The 24265-nt window shown below is 46.9% G+C and overlaps 1 protein-coding gene across 1 annotated transcript in view; it reads left to right on the forward strand.

Moving 5' to 3' along the window:
- Positions 1 to 319: 319 nt before the first annotated feature.
- Positions 320 to 24265, forward strand: part of LOC138581981 (coiled-coil domain-containing protein 159-like) — a 461570-nt gene continuing 437624 nt past the window's right edge. The window contains exon 1 of the mRNA XM_069652881.1: positions 320 to 399. Within this exon, the coding sequence (XP_069508982.1) occupies positions 382 to 399 (18 nt within the window). The 5' untranslated portion in view covers positions 320 to 381. The remainder of the gene's footprint in view (positions 400 to 24265) is intronic.

A 24265-nucleotide genomic window follows, 5' to 3' on the forward strand; every position in this document is an offset into this window, starting at 1 on the left:
GAAAAGCTTCTATACATCCCACATCTCTGCGCAGCTCTCTAGTTCCCTGTTCCCCCATGACACGTGCCATTAAATCTTACACAGGCCATTTTTGTTTCCTTTTGTAGGACTTGCTGTCTGCCATCACTGTATGCTAGCTGTTTATTAAAACGAGTTTACACATTAGTATTTCTTCCTTTGTGAGGTATTCTTTCTGCGATGACATTTTGCATGAGGTATTTTTTCTGTGTCTAGACTCTAGCTTGGGCAGAATTGAGCCTGGGTGACGTCATAAGGAGAGCCCGCGTGACCGTTGCTCGGTGAGCGCGTGACCCAGGGCCGCACTCCGCTTTCTTGCTAGCATCGCGCAGGGTCGTTCTTCTGCCGCTCGCGGACGTTTCCATGCCGCAAACCAGTCAGGTATGTCGCGAGAGCTGTACAACTGCCTCCCAACCAATCCACAGCTCGCAAATCCATGGCTTCCTGGGAACTGTAGTTCTGGTGACCATGTCCTAATAATTGCATACTCCAGGTATATTGCGACCATTTCTTGTTCCCTGTGTGACATTTTACAGATTTCAAAGCTGATGACATTCTAAGAGGGGGGTGAAGCTCGGGGTCACACACATGCCAACATATCCCATAGTCTTTGTTAGTACAGGCCTAATATTCTTTGCATTCTGGGGATGTATAATGGGAAAAACAGAACTACAAGTCCCACCACGGAGGGAAAAAAGGAATTGCGTATGTTGGGATGTATGGGGTTCTTTGTGTGCCACAGAGCGCTCGTGTTTCAAAATTCAATGCACGAGAGAGCTGGGACTTGTAGTTGTATCTTGTCCATTTAAAATGATGAACTACAAATCCCAGAATTCCAAGGAAGAATACTCCGAACTGGATAGCTTTCTTACAAATGGGATGGGGAATCTTGGGAGCTCTGGTTGCATTACATACATGCCAACATGCTCCAAGTTATTTGGGAACTGCTCATCCAGGCCTCTGCTTTTCTTTGCATTCTGGGACATGTGGTTTTGTGTTCGTGTTATAAATCCAGGACCACAAGTACCAGCATATTAGAAAACCCAGGCTTTAATGACTTACTTGTGATACTAGGGATAACTTGGCCCATATCCACCCATTGCAGAACCCAGGAGCAATTGACACTGTAAGTTACTATGCCAATATACAGAAATTCCAAGCTCAAAAACACGAGGATGCTTTGTTTTGTTGCCCACTTAACATATTAACACACATAGCTTCTATTTCCCAAAGCATGCCTGGAGTTATAGTTTAGAATTACATTGCCAATGCAGTCTTGGGGCATGTTGGGATCTGAGGTGCAGGCTACTATAAATCAAAAACTAAGCTTCTAAAACCCAGTACATGATGGGATTTGCTGCAAATCAGGAACTCTGTGTACTGAACCAGACATTCCCAATTCCAGAGCATGCTGGAGTTATGGGCCTTTGTCCAAATACAGGGCTTCCAAAACGTACACATGCTAGGAGCTGTAGTTCAAGAAGATTCTAGGTAAGGCTACTGCAGGAAACCCATATGCGACATCATGCCTTGGGCTTTCATTCCTCTGCCAACTGCATTCTGGAACTTGTATTCTTTGCTCACTTCAATTTAATACAATGGACTTAAATAAAAAGGTGAATAAAGCTAAGGACTGGGACATGGTGTCCTCAGTGATATGGAGTGATCTGGTAACCTTAGTTCTAAGTGATCAAGCACCTTCCATTGGTGTGCTCAGAAAGCCCCATGGAAGTGCTGGATTTCTTATGCACCTGCATTATCACCCTGCATGTCTCAGTTGCTGCTCAAATTCATCCAATCGTAATTTTTATCCGTGAAAAAGGTCATCATGAGGCCACAGTTTGCAGGACCTTAGCAGAGAAATTCATGGAATATAAGGCTCTTAAGATTCCCCATTCCACGCATGAGTAGGTGATCCGGTCCTGTTTCTTTTTTTGCATTCTGGGACTCGTAGTCCTGCATTCAAAGTCTCAGAATGCAAAGACTAAAGCTAGGCCTTAGACCTATTCACACATGGCATGAGAGAAACTTGAGAGCCCAGCGAAAAGCAAACCACATGTTGTAACCTCTAAAGGATTAGAAAAGTATGAAGTGAGTCTAAATTTGCTGCAGAACAAATAACCGTAGGCAGTGGATATACTCCTCTGAGATATTACCCGAATGTCTGAGTGACCTCCTCACGCATATGTCTTGTGTGGATGGCCTAGGAGAATCACAGGCCAAAGTTGCTTTTGATGCCTTAACATAGTTTCCAACGTGGCCCATTCCAATCTGTAGGTGCTTATCCAGTTTTTTTCTTTGCATTCTGGGGCTTGTAGTTCCATGTTTGCCATTATAAAACTCTGACTACAAGTCCAAGAATGCAAAGAACATACCAGGACTAGATAAGCACCTACAGATTGGAATGGATCATGGTAGCAGCTATGCCTTAACATCCTTCTGAGAATTGTTCTGATTACTTACCGGTAATCTTCATTACTCCTAGTCCTACTCTTCCTCGTCACAGTACTTACCTCATGAGGCACCCGCCTCCGACACAGGACCTTCTTCTATTTCTTCTTATTTCTATAACTCCTCTCCCACACCCACGTCACTTAGTTTCATATTACCAAGCCGTAGCATGGGACCTTCCCCGCAGGGAGGGTGAGGAGGGTCGTCAGTACTGTGACGAGGAAGGGTAGGACTAGGAGTAATGAAGATTACCGGTAAGTAATCAGAACATTACCTCCACGTCCACTCTTCCTCGTCCCAGTACTTACCTCATGAGGTATACCAAAGCAACAAACGGGGAAAAAGGTCCCAATGAGACACAGAGTCAAAACAGTGCAGAAACACACACCTTTAATAACTCCAATATTACATCCCCACAGACAAAACTCCAACCCCGAAGGAACCAACCCCCGAGTGGGAGACATTCAACCTATAGTGGTTGATGAAGGTGCTCTGATCAGCCCAAGTGGCAGCTCTATATATCTCCTGTAGAGAAACCCCCCTAGCATTGGCCCATGAGACCGCCAAACCTCTGGTGGACCGCCCCTGAACGTGCGCAGGCACAGGCAGGCCCGAAGCCACATAGGCCATGGAGACCACAAGACGGATCCATCGGCTAATGGACACTACAGATGCCTTACGCCCAGCCCCAGCCGGGCCAAAAGTAATCAGAAGACTGTCAGAGCGGCGGAAAGGGGCAGTTCTAGCCAAGTACTCCAACACCGCCCGCCGCACATCAATGCTATGCCAAGCCACTTCCTCTGGCGTTTGCGGATTTTGAAAAAAGGCAGGGAGAACCAGATCCTGAGAGGTGTGAAAACGAGAAACAACTTTAGGGAGAAACTTCGGATCACACCTCAGCACCACCGAGCCTGGCAGAACCCTCAGGAAAGGGGGGTCACATAACAGAGCCCCAATCTCCCCAAGCCTACGGGCAGAAGTTATGGCAATCAGAAAAGCAGTCTTCAGCGTCAGATGTTTCATATCAATTTCGGAAATGGGCTCAAAGGGAGGCCCTTGAAGAAACTTTAAGACAAGAAGGAGATCCCAAGGAGGAAGCCCCTTATAAGTACAAGGACGGGAAGAAGAAAAACCCCTGAGCAACTTCCCCACCAACACCTCCCCATCCAAGTGCTCATCAGAGTCCCCCAAAAGGAATTTTATGGAGGCCCACTGAGAGCGAAGCGTGGAAACCGCCAGGCCCTTGTCAAACCCATCCCGGAGGAATTGAAGGATAGCGGGGAGGCCAGAACGCAGGGGTGGAATCCCAGACCGCCCACACCAGTCCCGGAAATGGCTCCAATGTCTGCCGTAAGCCTTCAGAGTGGAGGGTCTAAGAGCATTCATTATGGAATCCACCACAGGACCAGAAAACCCCTGAGATATCAGCCTAGCCCGTGCAATATCCACACTGCCCATTGTATCTGGCGGACCCCCAACCGTAGCTCCCCCAGAAGGGGACAAGGCCACTTCGGAACCAGCCAAGGCTCCTGGCACCGAAGCTCCAACAGAGAGGGGAACCAACTCCGGCGGGGCCAGTACGGAGCGAACAACAATACAGTCACCCTGGATATTCTGATGCGCTGAACCACCCGAGGCAGAAGAGGAATAGGTGGAAAAGCATAAAGGAGACCCTGAGGCCACTGCACAGAGAGGGCGTCCACCCCCCACGCACCCTCTGTCTGAAAACGAGAGCAGAAGAGGGGAACTTTTGCTGAGGCTGGAGACGCAAACAGGTCCAGAATAGGGGTCCCGAACCTGACACAGATCTCTGCAAAAACCTGGGTCGAGAGGACCAGTTCCACCGAGGAGGGAAACCGGCGGCTGAGTAGATCCGCCCGAACATTGTCCACCCCCCTGATATGTGAAGCCACCAGGGACACCAGATGTGATTCCCCCCAAGCACCTATCTGAGCTGCCAGGGCATTCAAGGAGCGGCCGGAACCCCCTTGGCGGTTGACGTAAGCCAAAGCTGTCGTATTGTCCGTCCGGACCAAAACTGCCCGGCCCATCAGCAACCTCCTGAAGTACACCAGAGCCCGGAGAATGGCACACAACTCTCGCCAATTGGATGTCCGATGGCTCTCTTCCGGATCCCACAACCCCTGAGCAGCGAGGACTCCCAACGTAGCTCCCCAGCCCCTTCCACTGGCGTCGGTAGTAAGTGTGGTCACAGGAGGAATGATCAGGGACACCCCAGCCCGTAGTTTCGGAACCCTCAACCACCACTGCAGGGAGACCCGCAGCGCCAGAGACACCGGAATCAAAGCCTCGAAAGCTTGAAATGAAGGGAGCCAGTGGGAGAGAAGGTAGGACACCAGGGGGCGTAGATGAAGACGGGCCCAGGGAACTAGAAACACGCAAGAAGCCATGTGCCCCTGCAATTTCAGCAATAGGCGGGCCGGGACATACTGCCTCCCGAGAACCCTGCCCAGAACAGTCAGCAAGCGACGGACCCTCTCCAGGGACAGGAACACCTTCCCCATCCTGGTGCAAACCTGTGCACCACTGAAAACTAGATCCTGAGAAGCCTCCAGTTGGGACTTCTGCCAGTTCACCAGGAAACCCCAGTCCTGTAATGCCTGGCAGACCAATCGGAGATGAGAAATGACAGTCTGCCGGCAGGACGCTTTGACCAACCAATCGTCCAGGTAGGGAAATATCTGAATGCCCCGCAGATGTAAGTGCGCCACCAGGGGAGCCACCAGCTTGGTGAAAACTCTGGGGGCAGATCGCAGTCCGAACGGGAGCACCCTGAACTGAAAATGTCGGGATCCCACTGCAAAGCGGAAGAACTGCATGTGCCAGGGACGGAGAGCCACATGGTAATAAGCGTCCTGGAGATCCAGAGATGTCATCCAATCCCCCTTTATTAACATCGGAAGAATGTTCTGTAAAGTCTCCATCTTGAAGTGTTCCTTTTGGACGAAGCAGTTCAGGGCTTTGAGGTCCAGAATTAGACGGTACTTCCCCGAAGGTTTGGGGACCAGGAACACCCGTGAGTAGAACCCCTGACCCTGCACAGGGAGAGGAACGGGCATGATGGCCGCCTTCAACACTAATTCGGAGAGCGCGGCGTCCATGGCCAACCTCTTGAGCCGAGACCTGGGAACCACAGTCCGAACCATGCAATGCTGGATAGGAGGAGACAGGAAATGCACTCGATACCCCCATCGTACTGTGTCCAGAACCCATGAGTCGGAACACCACCTTTCCCATACTGGAAAAAACTGCCGGAGCCGCCCGCCCACCGGCAATTCCAAACCGTCAGGACTTAGGTGCCGGGCCAGGACGTGAAGAGCGTGGAGGACCCCGACCCCTTCCTAGCCCTCCGAAAAGAATGTGATGAGGAGCCAGGAAAAGACCTGCTGGTCACTGGAACAGCCCCAGAGGAAGATTTCTTGGCTGTTGAAGGAGGCTTGTCAGCATGTTTGTGCGCCCTAAAAACTTTGTGCACCTTATCCTCAAGGCAATCACCAAAAAGCCTGGACCCAGTGAAGGGAAGTTTCAGGGCAGCCGCCTTCTGAGACCCATCAGTCTTCCAGTCCATTAGGTGCAAATGCCTCCTGGCAGATATACCAGCCCCCATGGCTGAACCACGCACCCCATCAAAAGCCAGATCGGCCAAAAACTCAACCTGTCTCTGCATGTCTGTAAGCAAAGGGGCACAATCAGAGCCTTTATTGACAGCCTTTTTCAACTCCCTGAAACCATTCAACACTGTTTCAGCTGTGTAGGAACCATAGATATTTGCTCGAAGGGCCAGATGCGCCCCTGCATGAACCTTCTTAAGGCCGGAATTAACTCGGCGGTCCACTGGATCCCGGACGGCCGCCTCCTAGGCCGACATAGAGGAGCGACCCACCAGGCTGGCGAGGATAACGTCGACCTTAACTGGATCAGACAGCAAGGTCTCGCCCTTCAAAGGGTAAAGTTTGGACATGAAGCGGGGCATTGCAATCTTCTCCGGGTCATGCCATTCCCGGAGGATTTTTTCCCGGATATCGGAAACCAATGGCAACCCCTTCCTAGGTGTATGCCTATACTGGCGAATAGAAGGGTCGGCCCCCTCCACCGGCACCAGGGGCTCTGAAAATCCCATGCAATCTCCAACTTGAGCCAGCACCTCCTCCACTCCCTCTCTGTCCAGATACTTCCCTTCAGCATCAGCCAAAGAGGAACAAGAAGAGGCCGATGACTCAGCGCCAGAAGAAGAGGAGGATGAGGAAGACAGACGCCTGCGCTTGTGTCCATGAGCATGTGTGCGACTCCCTCTACGATGCTTAAGCAGCTTCTTCAAATCCTTTCTGGTCAGGGAAAAATGCTTAGCCTTCTTCTTTCTCTTTCTGTGTAAATCAGGAGAAGAGGAAGACGAAGAAGAAGAAGATAGGACCAGATGCCTGCTCTTTGCAGAATGTTTTCCCATGTTGAGTAAGCCCAAAAACAGTGACCAAGGAAGCCTGCTTCACCAAAGACCCCTGCACACTGAACCAAGGCTCCACATACAAACAATTGCTAACGTGCCTCTCCCACATTCAAATAGAGGCCAGAAAGAACAACAACCAATAGGAACAACATCAATTAATTCCTATGGCAACATGCCCGCAGCACCAGAGGAGGAGCCCACCCTCCTCTGGAGCACGTGGCTCAAATAAGAAAAAGGAGCCGCCAATCCGTGCACAGCCGCCCATGCAGCATGGCCATGCAACAGGAAAAACATGCCCCCCCTTCTCCTTACCTCAACCCGGGTCCGTTCTCCCAGAACCCGGGCCACGATGCCCTGCGCTGGCCAAAGCCCAGCAGAAACCAGGCAAGGCAGCCTGACTCAACCGGGTCCCAAGCCCCGCAGGGAACCCAGGACTCTTGCCACACCTGAAGGAGCCGAAGGCCCCGCCACACAGCCCCACCAGGGGGCCAGCATTCGGAGCTCCCCAGCGCCCCGCGCCAGGAAGAAAAAACAAGCCCAACCTGCCAGAGGCAGGAAAAATTAAACTAAGTGACGTGGGTGTGGGAGAGGAGTTATAGAAATAAGAAGAAATAGAAGAAGGTCCTGTGTCGGAGGCGGGTGCCTCATGAGGTAAGTACTGGGACGAGGAAGAGTGGACGTGGAGGTAATGCCATAGACCACAAAGCAGTGAACAAAGTGAGCAGGAACGGTTGGGAGAGGTGTGCCACTACTTTCATTTTTTTCTGTTTTCCATTCCTCAACTTTTTACGACCATTGTCACCATTCTATATAGAGGATTTGTCCATTCATGTCCCTGTGCAAGTGGGAAGTTGTAATAAGAGCCTTAGTTACTAATCACTTGGACTATTGCAACGCCCCGACTGCAACACCGTGTCACATGTTGGACTATTCTTCCGACTACCCTCTCCCCTGCCAATACCACAGTTCCACTACATTTCTGGTGACTGCCCTTGGGTGGTAGCGGTGCACAGTGTAAATCAACATAACATAAGACTTCTAACTGCCGCAAAGACAGAATCGTATGCCCAAAAATGCTTTCCCTAGAAAGAGAGATTGACAAAGCCTTGTGTACATCAGAATAGCGCACAGGTTCTTTCTCTAGTGAAGAATCATTCATAAAAAAGCTAAAAGCACTATATGTTGAGTCAAGCGAAATACCAACGCTACCTTGAATGGCAATTGGGACTGGGGCCCAAGACCAGGATGGCTAGCAAGAGGTTGAACTTGGGTCTATGAACTTGAACTATGGGTCCTGAAGCTTCAGGAAGAGTAATTCACCAACTCTAAATGGGACAGGGGGAGCCCAATCACCCCCAGGGCATTACCATTTGTACTTTTGCACTTCATCCAACCCTGTGGGAGTACGTGTTAGAAGAGTCCAGATGGACCATCCTGATGACTTCAACAACGACCAAGAAATAAGTGCATGGCTGTATAATCCCAGAGACTGAGTAACTGCGTTGCTCCCAAGAAGGCAGAGCTGAACTAGGGGAGAGATTTAAAACCAGAGGAAAGGTCGACTGATTTATTAAAACCTCAACCCAACCAATGGACTCTGTCATCCGCTGTTATTCCCCGAAAGAAGCATGTTTTCCCCTGGCTACTCTAGTATGGGTACTCTAGGTACTTCAGAATCATCCAGGTAGATTTGAGGGAGCGCAGGGAGAACCACCCGGGGTCGCGTCAAGAAAAGGGTGGCTCCACCTGGTCCTCAGTTCCCCAGCCTCTCTCTATGGGTGACAAACGGGTAACTTTGCAATAATATGGTCTTCCTGCTAGGCTATACTCCTTTGATCCAGAGCTCAGTGTTGTTGATCTGAATCGTGCATCATCAGCCACGAATGCTCACATAAGAATATCTAACTTGATTGATCATGAGGTTCGGAACTTCAGAACCATTGATTAAGCTGAAAAAGCTTATGAGCTACTTAAACCCCATTAAGTGCTAAGCACAAGCATCATTGTCCTGAATTCCCGTAATGAATCATTATAGGCACCGTCCACTTTCAAAGCTAATTCATATCCCAGCTGTCTACCATTAGAAGTATGCAAAGAGTCCAACTTCCCAGATCCACGTTCAGGTCCAAGGCCATCCACCAGTCCTTTTTGTTGGATGTTGTGATGGTCACCAATGGAAGTCCTGGATCTGCCACTGACAACAGGTGCACAGGAGCTAAACACCCTGCTGGTTTGTTTTCAAACTTGCTAGTGGCACTGGGACTTGCTTGTCATAATTTCACAAGGATGGATCCCAGGTTGAAGTGTCCATAAGAGTTACTAAAAAAACAGAACCTCATTCCCATCTTAAGAACTCTGCATGTAAATAGCCAGTGTGGCAGGAGGAGACTATCATGTCTTCTCCTCAAGATGCCATAGTGTGCATTATGCTCTTCAATGTATTGTTGATCTTTCAGTAAGTCAGTTGTTTTGGGGGTGGTACGCAGTGGAGAGCATGCAAAACAATCCATACCTTTCCTTTGTTGTTTTCATGTATGCTAACATGCTAATTGAAGCCCAACCCAAAATGATCTTCTTGGGGAAACCCACATAGGAGCTAATCTCAATCAGGACATCTCATTTCAAATGTGCACATCTAGCAGTCATGCACCCGTGGTAATTCCTTTTCAGTTGCATGGTCAATGTAAGGGACAACATCAGAGCAACTGACCAGCAATGTACTGTCCGAAATGAGTCGCACATTTTTCCCTGCTCTCTAAATCCCATTCATCACACTGATCCCTATTCCGGAAAAGAAAATCCATTCTTTTTTCAATTTTCCCTGGTTCTTGTGGACTCCATGAAGAATCTGTTGTAAACCATCTAGCTAAATTTGGTGCTCATGACCTGTGGCTCTTTTAGTAACATCTTTTCTCTTTTTTCTTCCTTCAAGGCTTGTAAAAACCATGCATTCTCTCTTTCAGGGATTAGGACGCTTTCCACCCATCCAACATTTGCGTTTCATCAACCTTATTGCACCTCGACACCTTTCAAATGCTGCTTTCAAAAGTGCAGTCGGGTAGGTGTGGGATAACATCTCGGCTGCTTCTGAGCTGATTGGCCAGTAGCATGTCCCATGGTGCTAGCTGACCTTTCGGAGACTAGAGGGTTGATGGTGTCAGTCCCAAGCTCTTTCCTGGCTCACATCCTCTTAGAAGATAGATCAGCAGTGTTGAGGAAGAAATCCGTCTCACTGGTTTATCTGAAGAAGGCAAACGGGTGATTTTTATTAATGGGCTTGCAAGTCAAGTAACGCAGTATAGCAACCCCACAAATCCCCCCTAACTAACCTAACCCTCCATCCAGGGTCGGTATCTTTATATTTCCATGGTCTCCTGATCATAGATAATTCGAGAAAATCTCCTCCTAGGCCTTCCAGCACGTTCGTCCTGCCTCTGTAAGGTTAATGAGACCATTAATATAGCAAAGTGTCCGTCGTTTCGGTCCGTGAAAGAACATGACACAATTCTATTTCCAGAAAAGGCCTTCTGGTCCTGCTGTATGTGTCCCTTGTGTTGCTTCTGATCGCCTACTTTGCTTTCACTTGTCACTCCTACACAATGATGATGAAATGCATCTCACCGTGGTTGGCACACTGAGTCAATTCAGTGCTATCTTGGACTGCTTAGACGCCATTGGCACAGGGAGTGGAATAATTAGCTGAAACAGGGCGGAGGGGAAATCAAAGTTCTCAAACTTGGGAGTCCCAAGAACCATTTATTTTTTTAACATCATCCTGCCAAAATGGTCATAGCTGCTACATAACTCTCTGTGAGGATTATTTCTAAAAGCAGTGTTTTTTCAGCCACAGAAATTACGATACATTCCGCCTTTCTACCTAAGGAGCATGTGTACGAGTATTGTAAAGAAACTGCACCATTAGCGCTAAACTAGCAGCATTTCCGCCCCAATCGCTTGCACCCTCATCTGTCTTCACAGACCCTCCCCCACTACCCCCATCTTTTCCTCCTTCTCTCTCATCTCGCCTCCTTAATTCTTGAAGCTTCTTGCCTGCAGCTGTCATTCGGGAGCCCCAACAGGGCTGCCTTTTTTTTTTATAATGCAAGCATTTAAATTCTAAGCTGGTTGAACTGGATGTGTAAAGGTAAACTGTTTCTCTATACATTAAAATGGGTGCCAGTACTTTGAAAAAAGTTAAAGAAAGATACTTTCAAAGAGAAATTGTCTTGTTGAAAGATATTTTTCGGGGAAATGGCACTGCTGTTTCTGAAATGCAGATAACTACAGAAAATGTGTTCTGCTGTTTCCTTGTCTATTTCTGAAATCAGATTGCTCGAGAATCCAGTCAATAACAGTAGTTATTGTCTGCATTCTGATAAGCTCAGAGGAGGTCAGTAATGACCTCTGTGTGCTAATATCCCATGTTTGTGTCCTTGCTATGTCAGTGTTCTCTGCGCTCCAAGTAAAGACGTATCTCCATGGAAATGGCAGGACGCCTCTTTCCTCAATAAGTATAAACAGACCGCTTCTAATTAGACAACATCAGAGTTGCTTTTTCAAGCGTTTCACTGTCTTTTTCTGTGTATCTTGTGGCTCGTTTCTGCTTTGTGCAGCTATCTTAGTTGCTTGTAGCCTGTGCGAACAGATACTAGTACTATAATTACTATCTAGTTTAATGTTGTCATATGATGGCAGCAATACAGCCCTACCAGTATGTGCCGGAGTATTCCAAAGCGGAATTAGTCGAAAGAGAAAGATGTGGAAATGATGGGGCTTCGGACGACAGTTGGGAGGACGAATCACCGGATCAAGTGCTTGAGCCTAGTCGAATGGACGACGTCTCCACCTGGTGTACCTGCAATCGATGCAGGGTCATGCCAACCAAGGAGGAGAACTGCTGCTGCTGAGAAAACTCTGGATGCTCTGCCTACACATTAGAAGACACACCACCGATATGCGTTATCGAGCTGCATGACTTCAGGGCAGCCTGCCTCGCAAGGTCTGTGTTTAGGATTATGATGGTGCTTATGCACGAACTTTGCGCAACAGTTTGCCCTCGCAATCCAAGTAACGAGTAAGTATACTCTAGATGTGATGTCACTTAGGCCACTGAAATTTCATGTTTGTCTCATATTGTAACTTGGATCTATCACCGCCAAATTAATGTAGTCTTGCAATTCTGTACATCACTCACGATTTGGGGAACTCCTAGTGGTCATCTTATGTGTCTTTCACATACAACCAAGAAACAATATTTCTCTGTGCCCCAAACATTACGGAATGCATAGCTGTTCACTTTTGTAATGTGTCTACACTTTAAAGCACGAGTTGATTGATCTATGAAGTAACATTTGTACTGTCAACTATGCCATAGGATACAAGATTGCATTTTCAACTAAAGTTTGATACTTATCATATTCATTTAAATGCAGTTTGTATCTTTCTCTTCCACAGGTGGTACAGGCTTGTGGCCTATCGTGCATTTACATGGTGGCTTCATGGGAGGCTCAGATACCGCGTTCGACGAGTAATACCTCCATGTGCCATTAGAGCCACATTCCCAACTGACAGCGGTCAGTACAGGGGATTTTCCCACACCGTGCTGCAACCCAAATTATACAATGTGTAGTACATTTGTGCTATCAACATCGGCAACAAAATAAAACACAACTGAACTTTTATGAATAGTTGTTTCAATTTTTCACGGTCCCTTGTCCTGGCAGGGCGGTAATGGCCAAGGTGACAAACAGCACTTACACTTCAAAGGTATCTTCCGTTCAGCGGACATTGAACACATGGTCTAGCCAGACCCTGTGTCTACTGGCACTCATTCACATACCCTACCACTTTTCTAATTCTTTATAAACCCCTTTATATTTATGCTGAGAACATCTGCGAGCACTGAAAGTCAGCTCGTGATCGCGCTACCTGTTCTCCTGCTACTAACTACCCTGCTAGCTGAATCTAACTGTTGGTCAAGGTAAGGGCAGGTCACATAATCTTAATCATCTCTTTTTGATTTCTATTTCTATTTATTTTGATCTCTATTTCGAACAAATGAACCCAGTAGTGTAATGTTCGTTCATCTCATTGCCTTTACCATTGTCTTCTGTTTAATTTGTTCTGTTCTCGATATATAGCAAATGTCATCAGTGTAAATTGGGATAGAATTGCATCCTTCAAGGACCATGTCTATAAGCGTGTTTCCTTTTGGTGCATGAAAGTACATTCAACGGACGAGTAACACGTTATGATTTGCGTCACATGAATTAATTCTGTAAGAAAGTTATCCTAGTGTATAGTTGAATTTGCTACACAGGTTTTGCTTATGTGACCAAAACAAACATTGCATAGAAAAATTATGATATAATTCCATCTTTCTACGCATTCACGTAAAACATTTGTGTAACTGTGTATTTTTTTTATTTTTTTGGGCGGTTGCCGTTTACAAACCTAAGGGCACAATAATGCATACATTCTCGAGGAATATAGATCTAATAAGAGAATGGGTCAGATATTGTGGATTTGCGCCGGGCAAGCTTGAAAGTAGAGCCCAGGATGTCTTGGGGGACTTGTAGGGCGATCGATTCTGCAGCCTGCACTTTACCACGGATATGTACGACCAATCACAGTACACAAAGAAACATCAATCCAGAACGGCTCGTAAATTTCTCCCAAATACAATTCCAACTCTATTCATGCACACGCTGGACCAGTTGAGTCCCGGATGATCAATTAGCTGTAGGCATGGGGTTACTGAACAGGTAACTTACATGAGCGGATTGGTGCTTTCAGTGTAAATGTTTCTTACTAAACCTTGCATATTTTACCATAACCACTTTGTGACAATACACTGAAAATGAAGGAGCAAGATTCTGCATCCATTTCTTTTCAGGAGTCAACTTTGAGCGCCTATCGAGTAGTTTTATTGTGTTTTTCGATTACGGGAATGTATTATGCATAGAATTTTAAATAATATGAAATAGTTTACGTATCCTATCATTTTTTTACTTAGATATTTATAGTACTGTGTTTTAGCAAATTTTTATTCCCCAAAATTAGTGAAGCTGGGAAAATTGAACAAATGTCTATTGTAAGGACATTCTCTGACAAACGGTTCAGGCTAGCTGGCGATGGACAGTGTGACAGCCCCGGATTTTCAGCAAAGTACTGTACATACCACTTTCAGAACATGGAAACTAAAAAAATTGTGAGTTCGGTGGTCGTGCAGGTGTCCGAATGTAAATCCTCAGTGGCCATGGAGAAACATGGTTTTATAAAATCCCTCGAAGATCTCCAATTTAGGGGAATGCAAATAGACCTCATAGCCACCGACAGACATGTTTCTATAGCCAAGGCCATGTGTCATGGCCACAGGCCCCAGGAAACAAAAGCCACACCATCTAGTGATTGGGGCAATGGGTCAGTTGACTCATTTATGTCTCTTTGGGACCCATAAACGCAGGGGCCCAGGCTGGACTCAGTCCTGGCGCCTTTGGCGCCAGGCTCATATAGAGATGTGAGCAGGACCACTTTATTTCAGTTCAGGAGTGCTTTTATTTTACAAGAACTTTCCAGGAGCTGAAAGCCTTTATTCCAGAGAACATCCTCTTGGGCTGACTCATCGGGTGTGGCCGGCAGGCTGGACCTGGTGGGCGTGGCTTCAGAAGCTCAGCTATACAAGCTGCTCCATCCTTAAAGCTGGTGCTTCGCATTAACTGTGCACTTGCGTGCCGGTCAAGTGGCACAGCGAGTAGAGCGCTCGCTTTGACACCCGTGCAGAGCCTGTTAACGCAGGTTCGAATCCCGGCGGGGCCAAACTCAGCCTTTCATCCTTCCGAGATCGATAAATGAGCACCACACACCGTGGGTAATAATAAGCAGCGCTCGGATACCTGAGGGTTTGTAGCGCTATATAAAAGCCTAATTATTATTATTATTTTTATTATTAACGTGACGCTCACCGCAGCTTGGACCAGTTTACTTACCTTTTGAAACCAGGCATTCTCCTGCATACTCACCTCCAGGAAAACGATGCTTCGTCGCTTTATCTCCTGACATCCAGTGATCTTGATCCCGACGTTTCAGCACCGCACTCTGCATCCACAAACTTGGACCCTGTGAAGAAGAAGAAATACAAGGTTAGAACATCCGTCCTAGGGCAGCGCCGTGCCCCCTAGTTTACAACTTACCAGCTACTGTACCGCTGCAGCTTCGTTCCTCATTCCCTCCGGCTGCCGCTTCGAGCTCTGCAACTTCTGCCGGGCCGGCAACATCACCTGCAAGGGAAGAAAGCAAAAGAGCAAACATCAAAAGTGGAACGGATAGCAATACATGACAACGAACTTTACAATACAACAAAAACAGACGAGGAAAGACAAAGGCAAACAGGAACACTTACCTGAATTATAGTGGCTTAGTCGCAGCAGGACTGGACTACCACGTGCAAGGGACCATAGAAGGAACTCGGTCCAGATCATACAAGCGCCCCAGCTAGAAGAAGCAGGACGGAGTGCCCGCCAAAACTAATCAACAGGTGAGCTTTCCAGGGACAGTGCATCCCACGGGTACCACGGTTTTGGAGAAGGGGTCTGGAAGGGAATCAGACGCACAAGCTGGCATACTCACGCCCCCTATTCTCCACGCAGGAGCAGTCCCGAGCAGCATCACCTTTTACCACCAGTCACCACATAAGCGCAGAGGGCGAAGTCGGACCTGAGTAACCTCACCCCCGGGAGGGCTGCAACCGTGCCCCAATGCCTCCGCAGAGACCAGGTGAGCGTAACACCAGTTTCCAAACATTCGCCATCAATTTGATGTATTGCATGTTCCCAAATCAATAAAAAAATCACAGCTGCTGGTAAAAAAAAAAGTGTTCTGAAAATATTTTGCAGTGGTCCCAGTCTTTGAGCAACCATCTTTGGTGATGCTCCAAAACTTGTGATAGGTCTATGGAAATGACGCTCATTGATGCACCACTGTGCCAATGTCCACTCGTGGACAGAAAACCTACATTTTCACCAATGTGCACATGGACCGTTATCGGAGAAACGCAAGAAGAAGTGGTTGGTTCCATCTTCACCTCCACACAAAGCTCTTGAGAAGATCGTATTTGATAAAAGTCTATCAAGAGATCTGAAGGGACTCAAAGAATTCTGTCACACAGGAAATTTGGAGGTGTTCCACAATATGTGCCTAAAGTACAGGCCCAAGAGATTGCATTTTGGCATAGACGGGATGCAATATCGAACACTACTATCAGTTTTAGCGCATAACGAGAACATAGGGAGAGAACAATCGAGACCTGCAGGAATCTTTGGGATGCTTCGTTACACAATGGCCTTTGCAAAAAGAAGCAAACAATGGGTGGTCAAGCCAATATACCAGGAAATGGAATTTGATTTTGGGAAAGATCTCACTTTGACTGAGTTGGACATGCATACTCATGGAATCACTCATGATTTTGTTCCTAGGACACATACATTGCCACAAAACATTGTAAACGTGTCCTGTCCACTGAAAGCAGTCCTCGTGCAACAGTTCAATTCCCGGTTCAAATGATTAGCTGCTATTTATATGCTCAACAATGTTTATACGTTGTACATAACCAATGGAAATCTATTGAACTTGAATTTCAAAGCTATTAAAAGTATTAATGTCTAAATAAAGCGTCCAAATTGTCTTTTCAAATGTATCCTCTTTGTCAATTGTCCAAATTGTCTATTCAGTTGTATCCTCTTTCTCAATTTCTTTTTGCAAGAAGTGCCTGTTGGAGGATGCCATACAGTGTAAATCTGTGCTTTCACGGTCCCATCTTTCGTCAAGCTCTTGTGGGTCCTTCACTGATTGGGGGCTGGTCAGATGGGTCAGCATGAAAGCAACTGTGGGGTCGCAGGTGCCTTAGCAAGCACATGTCCAAATTGCTGAATAAATACACATCCAACTAAGGAATGAGACCTAGGCTAGATAACAAATTTGGCATACAAGAACTACTGACTGTAAGCAAAACAACACATGAAAGGGGGCTGTTGTGAAATATGTGCATTCTTAACTATATGTTTTAATGGGGGCATGTGTTAGGGGTCATTGCTATCAGATGCCTTATCAGAAGGGTAGATCTTTGATGTGCGGCCTTTGGAGTCTAACAATTTGAAACACAGTGGGGATAGGTGTTAGTGTTACCAAAATATATGACCACTCCAGATTAGGTATATGGGTGGTGAATTCAAGGTGGTGCGGGGGTAGGGTCTGGGGAACAGATACATTCAAAGGGAACAGGGGTCATGGGCTCAGGGGACTGTGGCCTGGCACGAAGGGCTGGAGATGGCATGAGTCAGTCAGCAGCGACGGATTGTGCACAAAGGTTGGAGCAGGGCTTGGTCTGCCATTCTCGTATGAGCACATTTTGTCAGGGCTTGAGACTCGCTACTTGCAAAAATGAATAGCTGCATTGCCGTGAGAACAGGAGACGGGCTGAACTGACAGTTTGTGGGGGCTGGCTGTGCGAGGCGCTGGGAGAGTGAGCAGTTCACCAGAGGGGCAGAGGGACTCTAAAAATAAGGCATTTGGAAGTAAACAAAACGAGGTTCAATACATACACATTGAAACATGGGTGATGCAAATAGGTACAGGAGTGGTGGTGGTGTCTCTCACCTTAGCTTAGACGTAATTTGACCGGTACAAGAATGGTTCAGGGGGGCAGGTTATACCGCCTCTCCTCCAACATTTGCTAGTGCGCGAGAAGTTCAGTGGAGATTGAAGGGCAATTCTATTTATGACTTGTGAGTGTGTCACGTTATCCGCAGAGCACATTCCTCCTCAAAAACAAGGCCCATGCAGATGTGACAATGGGGAGGACACTAACTGGAGCTGTTTCCATAAAATAAGTAAATCACTATAAACTTTGCGCGGCATTGGTGGATGCCAGCATACAATTTGTTTCTTTTTCGAAAATATTTCAAATGCCACGTTGGTCTGCAGGGCTAATTGCTCCCATTGGAGTGAAGGTCACCATGTTTTTTTGCTTGTGAGCTGTGCACACCCACACATCATACACTGTATGTTTCTGATTTGTGGCTTGCCTTCACCAAAAGCAAACTTAGCTTAGGCACTTCTAAGCAGGGTCGATTGTTTTTCGTCCTTGGAAGAAAGGGAGGATTTGCAATGGAATGAATGAAGGGAGGTGTGTTATACCGTCAAATATGGTTCACCATTCCAAAACTGCACAAAGAAAATGTAATTTCATTTTATGTTACGCTCAACGGGTATCCACGGGGACGCCACATGATACTGGATGAAAGATTGTGCGCTATCCCAGACACCTCTCTGCTTGGTTGTATGCCAGCTGTTGGGTAGCGCCTATGACAGGAGAACGGAGGGTTAAGATAATGGGCCCGTAATGGGAGGACTAGTTGCTTCACTGGTCCATGTGCCCATGTGTCGGGTCCAGACCAGCTCTGACTCCGACTCTGCTTATTGTGTTCAGGTGAGTCTTTCAGTCTCTGTTCTGTCTCTTTCTTCCCTTCGCTTTCTGTGTCTTCTCAGTGTTACTTTTCTCCGCTATTTAATAATGTCTCTTTTTGTCTCTGCAGGTATGGTTGTGATCTTGGAGTCGCAGCGCCGGATGGAGAAGACTATGGTAAGTTGCTGAGCGCGGAGTGCGGCGTTGTTTAGTTGCTAATGCTAACCTGTGTTCTCCTCTCTTCTTCGTGCAGGTTGCGGCGTGGTGATGTTCCGGAGTGATGATCAGTCGAAGCGCTGCTTACCCAGGTATGTGTTTTATTAATGTTATCTTTGTTTCTGCTTCGCCCTTGTAGGTTGCGATGTAATCCAGAGCTGGAACGAGGCAAGCGAAGCACAGAGTGATGTCAGGATCCACTGCTTGTCCAGGTAAGGGTTATTGTTAATGCTGTCCTTGTTTCTTTACCTTTACTGGGTTGCGATGAATCCAGAGATGGGCGAGGCCAACAGGCACTGGACGGATTCAGGGCCTGCTACTCACAGGTAAGTGTATTTGCTTGCTAATGCTGTTCTTGTTCTTCCAGGTTGGCAGTGGTCGGTGGGATTCCGATCGCTGGCTTCAGGATCGGGCCGACGGGAGAAGCAGATAAGCTGGAGCTGGACACGATGCGTGTTACGCTGCAGGAGTGCAGAATAACACGCAGCGTGAATTCCAGTTTGGGTGTGGCTTATATAGCCAGCCACACCTGAAGACCTGGCCACACCCAAAACACTAGACTGCACAGCTCGGTTCTAGGAACTGGGCTGTGTAACAGACCTCCATGTTGGATCAAGGTCCATAGTGGGTCCTTGCCTTATCCCTGGTAATGAGCCTGGCGCCAAAGATGCCAGGACTGACTCCATGTACTCTGATGATGGAGTTTTAAGGCCCTTGGAGCCACTGTGGAGGGATGTAGCCCCCCTGCTGTCAGGGGGCTGTTACACCTGAGGGGTCAGGGGTGTGGATCGTGACATTTTATGAAAATGCGTTGATCTGAACGGACACTCTGTGTTATGCCGAGAGAATGGAAATACTGAATATTATGTATGTTTTACTGTAGACGAGTTTATAGACTAACGAGTCAAGGTGTCATTTTATGACTGATATTGCTGGCTAACATTGCAATGGGTTGTTTTTGGCAGATTTTTTACGACACACAAAAACAACCTGTGTGTACTTTTCTTTGTCCCGGGCACATGGGCAGTCCAGCACCAAAATGCATGTAGTCCATGTCTGGGTTCCCACAGCTTCCACCAATGCCAAATTCTATGCTAACATTCTGTTAAAATGCTGTCTATGCGTTCTTCGAAGTCTTCTGTCAGCTTCCGCATCGGCATCCCATTGCGAGCTAAACATACTCCATAGCACTAACCTCTCAAGCACATTGTAGACTCCAACATTCCACAATGTTTTCTCTGTGTTTTCATTGTTTCACGTTTGTGTTCATCATTAGTTTTCACTGGTGCATACGTGTACATTTATAAATTAGAATAAATAACGGCCACTGAGACACATTTCTGTTATGTTTTTGACACAGCTACATCCTCCCATTCTGCGAATGTAATTAGTTCCAGATACCAATGGATGGCTTCTTCAGCAGGCAGTTGCAGATACACCTAAATGGCTGGCTTTCCATCATGCTGTTTTGGGATGATCGCCCCGAGCCAATATGCCCTTTCGCAGTGCCAGCGACACGGAGCAACTTGACATCGTTTACAGTGGTCTAGCAACAAGCTGATGCCGAAGTCTTGCAATTCACGGTGCGTCCAATGCGCTTCTTATACCCAAAGGAACACTATGTGACTCACAATAAACATTTGTGTATCGAGAACAAAGAAAGAAATTACCAATGTGGTTGAATATGGAAATCAGCGGATGTTCTCGGAGTATGTGAAATAAAAGCACATTCTAAATTACAGAGTATTGCGGCTTCCTTTAAAAAATACTGTTTTGTATTCAAAATTGAGACGCGCTCTGCTGTGAGAGGATGTGTGTTGATATTCCGGGTTCTGCCTCAAATGACGTCAAGACGTAGGTGATGACTGGGCGCATCTGGCTAGGCTGCACAGCAACATCATGGAGATAGGCAGAGAATATCGCTAGGAATGGTGATGTTAGCTTCCTGGGCGGGGGATATGATTTACTGCCGCCAGGGCAGTTCACCTTAGGGCGATGGATAAACGGATATGATTAGCACAAGTTGGCTGCACCCTGCTGCCTAATTTTGCACGTGTTAAAGTGAAGAAAAGTACGGTAAGGTGCATAGCAAATGTTTTTTTACGATTGATCAACATATGCTTAAAACCACATGCCCGAACGCTCGGGACAATAATATCTTTGAGCGCAGTATTCCTTTAAGGGACTGTGATGAAGTGAAAGGACAGGAGGGAGATCTGACACTAGGGAACTCCGGGCTGACCCAGCATCACAGCAATCCTAGAGCATTAGGCTGATATCATAAAGGGGGTGGGCACTTGAGTGACAGCAAGGTTAAGCCAATAGAATGAGAGATGGAAAAGAAGGGTGAGTTTCTCTAAGACTGACCGTTGGAATGTTGATGTGGTTGTTGTTTCAGGAGCAGACGGCGGAAGATGGACCAACATACGAGTGGGCCTATTGAAAGAAAAACTATGATATGAGAATTGAGACGAAGTCATCGCACCTGTTGTGCCCGTATGTTTTGTTTGCACCTGTTGTGCTGAATGGAATGAGAAGCAGCCCGGCTGAGAGCGAGAAGCCGATACAGTGAAGAAAAAGTCTTACGCATCCGATGAGGTACGAGCAGACGAGAAATCAACTGGTACTGTGTCAGGAGAAGAAAGTGAACAGCCGCTCCTCTTTCTGGCCCCCACCGACCTGTGGGTGGAGTTCTCCATCGGGAGTTCAATGAAGAGTCCCGATGAGAGAAGGCTGTCATAAGCGTCATGGGACAGCTGTGAGAGGCTAACCGAGAAGTGATTGGCTGAGCAGGCGGGGCTGAAGGAACAGCCCACCGAAGGACGCTGCGATCGAGGGAGAGGAGTATTGAAGAAAGAACCGCCCAGCTGACACCGTGCTTCTAGCGAACCTACTGAATTTGAGTGCAAGTGAGTGAATAACATAACGAAGGGGTGAAACCACGCTAGGCTGTAGTTGGGGAGAGACTCTAACTACGATTCTACATAAGAGGGAACCGGCACCTATAATTAAAACATCATGCCAGAGAGTATGAGTTCGAAAGGCGTTGAAAATAAAGAAAGAGAGGAGCATCCTTTGTTTTTTTTAACTTTCTTATCATACAGTTAAGTCAAGCCTTAAAGTTCTATGAAACAAGGAAAAGAATCCGGACTATCCCAAGACTGTGAAAACATAGCCTCTAGAGTAAACAGAGTGATCCTGTTGAGAGGAGAGAAAGGTAGTTCTTGAGAAAAGAAGAGAGATTTTCGACAAAGACTCTAATATTAAACGAAACCAGTACTTGAAAAGACTCCAAATCTCCAAATGTCCTTTTTCATCGCCATCTGACTAAAGGAAACAGTTTACTCAATTTGGATTTTTATAGAGTTTCAAATAAAAATCTGTTCAACTCATAAAACTGTCTTACTGGTGTTTTATCCCACCCGGAAAAGTTCATATCAGGGACAAAAGAATACAAAGACGAAGGGAAGAAGAAGAGAGTATGAAAGAAGGGAAGAGAAAAGACAAGAAGAGGAAAGGGTTAGACAGGAAGCGAGAAGGCAAACATAATTAGATGAAGAAATGAAGTGAAAAGGGAGACAGAGGGAACACGATATTGATTGCATTCAGAGAGAGTTAATGGAACCGAGACCAGTAATATCATGGAGCCATAGAGAGAAGTTCCTCCCGTCACAGGGAGCAACAGCAGGACCACCGAGGATAAACCTGGAGAATTTTCTCCCATCGCATGGAGCAAAGTCAGGGCCATATAAAGTTATTTTAGATGAGAACTTTGAGAAAGGGAGTATCGGAGTATGGGATTGATAAAGCCTATCAGGACTTGAGAGCAAGAGGTGAATCGGGAAGCAGAGGAAAGGAAGATCTATCTATAGTCGCCGAGTCATGAGGCGAAGAAGGTAGCCCACTTGGTCTTGAGCATAGAGCTTTGTCTCTTAGCAGATTAACTTTAGACAAAGGCGAAAGAGAAGAGAGTCATACTAGTTGGGGACTAGATATGTCAGACGAAGAGAGAGAAACCTTCTGTGGGGAGGAGGGAGGAAGTGCATGCGGTCCTGAGGGATGTCTGCAGACAGACAACGAAGTGAGATGGACCGATCTAGAGCAGCCTAAGGAAAAGACGCCAGATCCAATAGCATATCCAGAGTCACCGCCGTATGTGAGCAAGCTGAGGTCATTGCCAGGCAGAAGGTGATCAGGAACCATTGCCCCCACTATGGATAGGCAGACAATGGGAGCTGATTGTGGATTTGGGGTCACGCAGTTTCCTTTGTTAGAGTAAGGAAGGGCCAGACCACAGTATATTCTGTGGCCACAAATGGATAAGGATAACGCAAGATGTAAACTCCCCAGCTTAACGGCGGGTGCGGGAAATGGATTTATGAGTTAGGAAAAGATGACAGGAGTAAATACTCTAGCAAAAGGGGACATTAAGGGTCTCCTAGCAGCCATTCCTGGGGAAAAGGCTGATGACATTTGGACAAGAGCACGCTATTCAAGTGTCACGGTACAGAACACAGCACATGATGGAGCACCATTTAATAATTGTAGAGCAGATGTCCGGAGAGTGCTGAGGGTACAGTAACCTGATACGTCAGATATGGGTGCAATTAGGGCACGTTTAATGAAAGATGACGAAGATCTGCTTGATTACATTCAGAGTATTCAGGAACTCTGGACTTTGGAAACGAGGGAGCCGTAGGGGAAATCGGTGGCATTATTTTACCACATTCGGTGTCAGGTATTGCCAGAGCAGGTACAGAGACAGCTCAAGAAATTAGTGGGAATGGAAGCGAGGCCATGGGCAGAGATACAGTTGACTATAGCACATCACTGCCGGCTGTTGCAAGAGAGAAATAAGAAGAGGGAAGATGCTAGAAAACTTGAGGAAGCCAAGTTAGTTCAGAGGAAATTGTCAAAGTACACCATAGACGGGACATTATTGACAAGCAGAGAGGGACTGGGAATTCAGCAAGCAGTGGGAAATGGGTTTATGCGGGACTGTGAGCAATGGGCCACAGAGGAAGGGGTGATTTTCAAAATAATGAAGGCGGTTTTCAGAATAACCAAAGTGGATTTCAGAATATGCAGAATGATAATCAGAATATGCAAGGGGGACAACTCAGAAGATTCCCTCCTGTTTGTTGGAGATGTGGAATGACAGGGCACATTGCGTGAACATGTGGAAGCCAAGGGTATGTACAGAATGGGCACTTCTCAAGAGGTGGAACAGCTTATCCTCCAGCATATACCTCACAAGCTAGGGATGGGTTTGCCCAAGATCAGACAGTGTACCAAGCACAAGTGCCTCAAATGCAACATGCATTGCAACCACAGCAAGCACCATTGAGTCCGCTGCAAGAGCAGTCACAGCATGCACCCATGCAGATAGAGCAGAGTGCAAACTCGGGACAGTTATTGACTCCCAGAGCAGTTGGTGTCACTATGGTGGGAGGAAGTCCTTTTACAGGTACGGGGATACGTATGGACCCACAATAGGACAGCTCACAGGGCGACTTGATGTATTCAGTACTAGCAGTCACACCAGACCACTAAGAGGAACCATGAGTTGATGTGACCATAGGAGGAGAATCCTTTTCTTTTTTAGTAGGCACAAGTGCAACTTGCTCATGTATACGGGAGGGGAAATATCCATT

The sequence above is a fragment of the Ambystoma mexicanum genome, chromosome 3q (assembly GCF_040938575.1).
Source record: "Ambystoma mexicanum isolate Mex_15411 chromosome 3q, UKY_AmexF1_1, whole genome shotgun sequence".
In the NCBI taxonomy this organism is placed as follows: domain Eukaryota; kingdom Metazoa; phylum Chordata; class Amphibia; order Caudata; family Ambystomatidae; genus Ambystoma; species Ambystoma mexicanum.